Source organism: Octopus bimaculoides, chromosome 18 (assembly GCF_001194135.2).
Source record: "Octopus bimaculoides isolate UCB-OBI-ISO-001 chromosome 18, ASM119413v2, whole genome shotgun sequence".
Classification (NCBI taxonomy): domain Eukaryota; kingdom Metazoa; phylum Mollusca; class Cephalopoda; order Octopoda; family Octopodidae; genus Octopus; species Octopus bimaculoides.
In genome coordinates, this window is record NC_068998.1 from 39,256,029 (window position 1) to 39,264,060 (window position 8,032).

At 35.2% G+C, this 8,032-nt stretch overlaps 1 protein-coding gene across 1 annotated transcript in view; it reads left to right on the forward strand.

The window, feature by feature from the left end:
* Positions 1-6,044: 6,044 nt before the first annotated feature.
* The window catches only part of LOC106877447 (iron-sulfur clusters transporter ABCB7, mitochondrial), a 48,645-nt gene continuing 46,657 nt past the window's right edge, over positions 6,045-8,032 (forward strand). The window contains exon 1 of the mRNA XM_014926348.2: positions 6,045-6,248. Within this exon, the coding sequence (XP_014781834.1) occupies positions 6,093-6,248 (156 nt within the window). The 5' untranslated portion in view covers positions 6,045-6,092. The remainder of the gene's footprint in view (positions 6,249-8,032) is intronic.

An 8,032-nucleotide genomic window follows, 5' to 3' on the forward strand; every position in this document is an offset into this window, starting at 1 on the left:
AAGCACTGCTGTTATCAAAGGATTTCATAGCATTGAAAACAAGGCAGTGTGTTGGTTTACCTAGTTAAACAATCTATATCCACCCTATAACTTGGATGTTATTCTGAACATGGCCAGGAATTTCCTAACCATAGTAAGATGACACTTCTTAACACATGAATATTATAAGTTTTTTCAGTGCAAACAATGTTTAAGTTTAGGGATTCTTGTTTTGACAATATCACTTCCCAGATCCTTTTACAATCATAAACATATATCCATACATCCAACAACCAACTTGTAACAGTTGAAATTCATCTAATTATTCACTCAATATTTCCAGAGGAACTGTATACTGAATGTCCATAACTCTCATCATCGTTTTAGTGTCCACTTTTCCCTACTTGCATGGGTCACTGTATGGTGAAGAAAATAATTATATGGAGCTTGCCGAGAACACTTAGTCATTACCATCAGCACATTTATTCTTCCATTATTTAGATCAACATACTTAGGAATTCTGTTTCTCTGTCCCAATAAATTTACAAATGCTGAGATCAAAGACTTAAATGTTCTTCCAAAGCATAGAACATTGTTGATAGAGTTAATTTTCATCTCAATGGTTCTCAAAATAGTGGCTTTAACTACATGCAAAGTTCCAGATATTGAAGTAAAATCATTTTGACGTTTATTTTTCCATATTGGATTGAATAATTTGTTGGGCCAGATTTTCTACTGCCAGATGCCCTTCCTGTTTCAAAGTAAGGTAATAATTCCCCATGACCAGACATGCCTTGGACAATGGAAAGCGAAAGACACCACTTGCATGACTGACTCTCACAAATACTAAAAAATGTCAAGACAAGTAAACAATAACACAATTTCTTTTATTGGCGACGCAGGGCCCAACACGGGGGACATTACAAGGATAGATAAGCGAACATACACAGTGTGATTACAATGAAAATGACAAGGTAGACAATAACATGCACACATTCATATATGACAGGCTTCTTTCCATTTTCATCCACCAAAATCCATTCACAAGACTTTGGTTGGCATGGAACTATAGTAAAAGACACTTACCCAAGGTGCCACACTGTGGGACTGAATCCAAAACCGTGTGGTAGGGAAGCAAACTTGCCGTGTAACCATATGATGTCACAAGATAATTTTGTGAAGAGAAAAACTGATTTAAAGGAACCCCAGTACATGACTGGTATTTGTCCTGTCACACCCGACAGGCAGGATTTGAACTTATAACTATCTTGTTTGCCCTTCTACTATTCACCAAGGTAATTAATTACATGAAAATAATGTGAAACAACTGACTAAAAAACTGAAGTTGTAGTTTATTTATTCTAAGAAAGGTATTGGATTGCCAGGAATGGTTCTGAGACCCCCTTCAGTCATGGCTGATCATGGGATTGCACCTAGAAAGTTACCCTTCCAGGCACAATTGCGGCAAGGTTGTTTATGGAAGACCAGCAGTCGCCCATGCATACCGACCTCCCCTCTTCATGCCACCAGTGTTATCCAAGGGAAAGGCAAAGGCCGATACAGCTTGACACCTACGACGTTGCAACTCATTTCTACAGCTGAGTGAACTGGAGCAACGTGAAATAAAGTGTCTTGCTCAAGAACACAACACACAGCCCAGTCCGGGATTCGAACTCACAACCTCACGATTGTAAGCTCGACGCTCTAACCACTGAACCATGTGCATTCAGGAATGGTTAGAGTCACTAAATAATTACTTTGAAGTAGTTTAGGCATATCCACCTGCTTGAGTGTTGTATTTTATCAAGATTGACTCTTTTATACCTTTGTAGATCGTAAAAGAAAAATATATGTTATATACTAAAGGTAAAAGGCAAAGTTATCTTCTTAAGTCATACTGACTCATAAGAGCCATTTTCATGGCACATATATCCCCCACCTGGATAGGGCACTGGTCTGTCGCAGGATTACTCATTTTTACAAGCTGAGTGGATTGGAGCAATGTGAAATGTAGTGTTTTGCTCAAGAACACAATGCGTTGCCCGGTCCAGAAATTGAAACCACAATCTTACAAACATGAGTTGAACACCTTAAACACTAAGCCACACGCCTCCACATAAATTACATACTAGGTCCAATACAATTGCTAAACCAAAGATTCTTAAATGGTAACAAGGAGTATCTAAGTGTTCTGTAGATTATTAAAAACTGATTTTTTAAGGCTTTAGAAAGTCAATATTAATACTTAATTATCTTGAAAAATGGTTTATTCATACATGAGCATGATTGATAAAACAAAGCAATAGTTTTTTCTTTCTTTTTTTTTTGTTTCAGTCATTTGACTGCACCCATGCTGGGGCACCACCTCGATGGGCTTTAGTTGAACAAAACCCCAGGACTAAATTTTGTAAGCCTATTACGTATTTTATTAGTCTCTTTTGCCAAACCACTATGTTACAGGGATATAAATACACCAACATAGGTTGTCAAACAGTGGCAGAGGTACAAACACACACACACACACATATACATGACAGGCTTCTTTCAGTTTCTGTCTACCAAATCCACTCACAAGGCTTTGGTTGGCCCGAGGCTATAGTAGAAATGAGACTGAACCTGGAACCATGTAATTGGGAAGCAAGCTTCTTACTACACAGCCGTGCCTCTTTTTTTTTTTTTTTTCCATGTAATGTATGCCAAAAATTCTTTCATTGATCTCCAGTGTACATTGAATTTAAAGTGACTTGAAACCATTTGATTTGACCCTTTTGTGGCAAATTTGTGGCTTGGTACCATTATTTACTCTGAAAAGAAGTGACAGTGTCTATAACCTTGACTTGGCATTGAGGATAACTGGATGAAGCAACAATAGTTAACTTCTCAATTTACACTGTAGCAAGTTAAGGATTAAAAGAAGATAAGGAAGAATATGGATAGGGATAGGAATTGTAGAAAAATAATGTTCAGCAGAAGTAAGATAGGGTGAGTGAGACAACAGAAATGGATTCTGCTACTGTAATAGTGTGTCTTTGTCAAAATTACAAATTTCATAATGTCTCACTAACTTGTACACTTTTACTTTTTCCAATAAGGTTTTTATTTCCCTGATCAAACTGAAGGAATTTTTCCATCACTGAAACTTGTAAGAATAAATAAGGATTCTTATGTGATTCTATATCCACATTTTACAGGTTACTGTAAATGTGGGGGTTTGGAAATGGAGTGTAGTAAAAATGAAACAAAACCAAAATACTTCCTTCTGATAAGCAGATAAAAAATTATCTGTCCTGGATAGGAAATATACTTCCCAGATAATGTAATACCTATTCTGCTACATTTAAGAACTCTGAGGTATACAGAAAGAAATGTCTGGCTAAAAGACACAACAATATGCCCACCAGTAGATTTGAACTTAAGATCTCTGAGCTGGTAGTCCAATATTATATCCATTTCACTTCTCATGTGAATTATGGGTGAAAGTATTGCTAGAATATCCAGTGATCCGCTTAAATTATAGTATGCACAACTGCAATCTCTCAGCACTTAGTAATGTTCCACAAATTGATCATACTTGGTTCCCATTCGGTTTTGGCATTTGAGATGTTGAGTGACCTATTTGAAGAATTAGTTTCTTAGTGTCTGTTTTCCATGCTGGCATGGGTTAGACGGTTTGATTGGAGATGGTAAGCTGGAGAGCTGTACTTTGGCTTGGTTTCTATGGCTGGATGCCCTTCGTAATACCAACCACTACTGAGTGTACTGGGTGCCTTTTATATGTCATTAGTATGGGTGCCATTCACATGTCACCAACACTAGGCCACAACCATGATTTCATTTAGCTTGGCATGTAAGCCCAGGATAAATTCCTTTACCCCGTGTTATTGGTGTTAAGTAATTCCAGTTATTTCTATTGTAGAAGAGGTAACTTGGAATATATGTTCCCGTGATCCAGAGAGATCCATTACCATAATAGTTTTTTTTTCGGGGGGGGGGGGGTATTCTGTGGTCCTGACTAAAAACAAAACAAAGCAAAAACAATTGTCTTTGTAGTTTTTCCTCTGTTAAGGGCGAACGTTCTCCAAGATATAATTACAATGGTGAGGCCTATCATCGCCCAGTTTTCATTATTTAATCTTGGGTCAATGCTGATCCAACAAACCTATGATTGGAGTTATTCCAGTCATAACTATTCAACATACCTACAAAAGTGTGCTGCCACCACAACTTTGTTTCTTCATAACTTTCAGAAAAATAGATCTTATTTTTTTAATTAAATTTTCTACATATATTTTTCAAGTGGTGTAGATTACAATTATATGTAAAAAGAATATAAAATTTTTTTTAAAATCAAAACAGAAAAGTAAATTGTGGGTACGAACATACACATACTGACACGCAATCACATAATTTCTTTTCCTAAATTTCAAGATATAGGCGCAGGCGTAGTTGTGTGTTAATATTGTGGGTTAATATCTAGATCCACCTCTTTCATATACGGTGCACTTCAATTTTTCCACCAGGTGTGGATCTAGATATTAACCAGATTGTGTGCGCGCCCACCATTCTTTTTTTACATTATATTCCGATATAATCTTAATCACTTTCTTTTTTAAATTATGAAGAAAATTTTAAAAAATTTTCCGAAACGGGCCTCTGAAAACTTTTTCACAAGAAATTCCGATACAGTGTGTAAGGTATTTGTACCAAATTTCATGAAAGAAAATAACCATTTTTCTGAAAGTTATGTGGAAACAAAATTGGTATGGAAGGCACATTTATATAGTTATGCCTTTACTAGTTGGTAGAGTGCGACTTTGAATAAATATCAATTTTTTTTCTTTCTAAAATGACTCGCAATCAGTTGGTCGTACCCTAACCATAAGGAAGAATGCTGTTTGTTGTGATTACAATGAGAAAGGGCTGAGTGGAGAAGATAGTGAACGGTTACACTGAAGGATAGCGTCCACTGTCCTCAAGCCCTATTGATTTACTTTAATTCGCTTCCTGGTTGTGAGGTTTTTGACCGTAAGCTATGCTGATCATAGACTGGTCTGATACTATAAACAACAATATACGACAAGGTGCTGGATTTTCTTTATGATTTTATCGCAAAACTTTCCTGAAAAAGAAAAAGAAAGAAAAAGCGGACGATCCTTTTGCTAAGGTTCAATGAAGAGCGACTGCGCTGTGGTTCTTTTGGTTCGAGCTCTCTTTTGTTAACAAGTTGGGTCCTATAAGACTCAAAGGGGTTAGTAAAAGGATATTGTTAACCCTGGTAAATTTACGCAATCAGTATGTATTGTCCTTCCACAAACAAGAATGTTGTCTCATGTCCTTTCGCAAGCATCTGAGCAACAAAATAGACTTAATCAAGTTTTCTCGAATAGTTAAGCAATATTAATAAAATAAAATTCGGATATAGAGATTGGGTTAGGGAACAAAAAAAAAAAAAGACAAAAAACTCACGATGGAGATGTTTTTAAACAAATAAAATATTACAATATGCTTATGTTGAATTGGCCAGGGTCGGATGGAATAATCCAACTGTTAATTCATACTGGCTATTGATCAGGTGTTGCTTCGTAATGACAATAACCCTCTCCTCAGTCGATAGATTGTGTGGTGTGATTTCTTTAAAAGTGCCTCGCCTTGTCAGCAGTGTTGTAATGTGAAATAAACATTTATCCAAACATTTCTGAAATCATTTACTCCTGTATTTAATCATTCACCTAAATGAGCTTTATCCTTTCTTAGAAAGATTAATTAAAATGCAAAAAAGTCAACTTATTTCGTAACTGAGCCGCCAACAAAAACACCAACTCGTAATAGTTTCACTTTGAAATTTATCTTCAAGGAAGTGCATTACGTCATTGAAAATAAACTTTAACACAAATCTTTAAAATTTTCGTAATTTTTTAAACTATAATATTATATCTTTTTAGCTATTTATATATATATATATATATATGTTTAAGCAATTGTATCCGGATAAATTTCTTTATTTTTATAAAACTACAATAGCATTTTGAGAGCAATGTTTTTTATGACTATAAGCGACCCTCGTTAGTGTGTGAGAAGTGAAGGGAGGTAACAAACGGTGTCGCACCACAGAGATGGCCACTGCATTATTTCGCACAGCACACATCGACTGGAGTATTTCTTCTGAACTTATTTATTCTCTAAATCAATCGAAATCAGCTTTCCAAACTACCAGATTATTGCGATCTTGTCGACACAAACCATACCAGACAATATGGTTCAAACCTATGGTGAGAATTAATTTTTTTTAAAAATTTTTCCTTGTGCTGCGGAGAAGTCTCATCAAACCGATCCCTTAATTCGGTTTCGTTTGCCTATCGTAACCTCTACGCTAACGTCTCCAGTGCTCTTGAGAAAGAGATGAATGCCAGAATGTCCCAAAATCTGTAAATCTAAGTCTTCGTCTCTCTTGCGGGACGTTGCCCTTTATAATAAACAACTTTCTCTACTAAACTATACGATGAAGTATTTAAAAACGAGAGGTCGAGATTGTGTCACGTTAATCATTCTTCAACTTAAGTAGCTCTGATTGTTTACATTTTTATTTTGATGAAGGATGTAACACTTTGATGAGCAATCGAGAACAACTTCACTTTAGGCTTATAGCTCGATTATTCAGAGTATGCACTTTAAATGATAAAAGCTGTTATCTATTTTCTCTCACTTTCTTTGAAGGTGAAGAACTTTGTTATTTACCCGGCTTCGTTATTGTTCATTTTCATATGAATTATTTATATGTATTGATCTGTTAGTTTACTCTCTGCAGATTCATCCCCCCCAGAAATGGTTGAATACCTAGCTTGAAGTAATTTAATGAATCGTAAAACTGTTAGCGGGGGAAGCTTTGAGTGTTGTTTACTTGGGGCGACGAAAAAGCTTCATCGTGGTCGCAGAGCTTGTTAAAACATCCAAATCTACTTCAAATTACATTCTGCCTCTTTATAAAAGGGCACGTTGGATAATGTGATCGGTATAGATTGTTTGGCAACCAGAGAAGAATTTGTTTTTGGTAAAATAGATACATTATTACGAAAATTTTCGCCAAATGTAACTCAAACACTCTAGTTTAAAAACAAAATCCAACACCATGATAGATTTTCTATAAAGTAAATCTTTAGGATCAAAAAAGTAAATGTCTTGATATTTCAAAATTTGAAGAACTAAAAAATTCGTTAACAAATCAATAGAACCCATATTAGACACCTGCACCACAATAATATTTAAAGAATGCGATTTTTGGAGGTAAAATAAGACAAATTATTCGATATATTTCAAAAGAAAGGAACTGGTGATAAACTTTTACACAATTAAGATTGTGAATCCGGTTGAATCTTAGCACCGACTATCGATTTTTTCGCAATTATTTTAGATAAAATATGATAATAATATTCATGTCTGTTACTTAACTGTCAACAACCAAGGTAACATTTTTTTTCCTTCTGTACAATCCTTGCATCTTCTGATCTTGTGCAGTTAGCGAGTAACGAAGGTAAAGGTTCCTTGCGGCCAAAACTTTCAGGTTTGTAGGTAAAGATCAATAGTGTGTTCAGACTCGAACCTTTACGTTAACTTTCCTCATAGTTAGTCTCCAAGTATTCTGCGAGGTTTATCTCGAGCAAATGCTAATGTGGGAGTAACAATGACGGAAAAGTTTAAGACGGTAATTTCAGCCCATCTTTGAAACTTTTCTTAGAATTCCAACCAATCGTTTGTGAATTTCTTTCACTTTAAAATTAGAAGTTTTCCTTTAGAATGTTTCATTGAGTTAAATGGAATTTTTTTCTTGTGGAATTATTCGCTAGATAAAACGAAAAAATTTCTCTTAATTTTACTTGATAAAAATATAAAGTACTCTCAATCTAATTTTATCATTAATATTCTGTTTTTAAATAATGCAAAACTTCATATATGATGAGCATCTTATTTTCGCCAAAATCACTCCTAATATTTGTATAATTGATGGGATTCGATTGCAAATTTTACCACTCTCACCGTTATGAAGAAAACCCTCCAA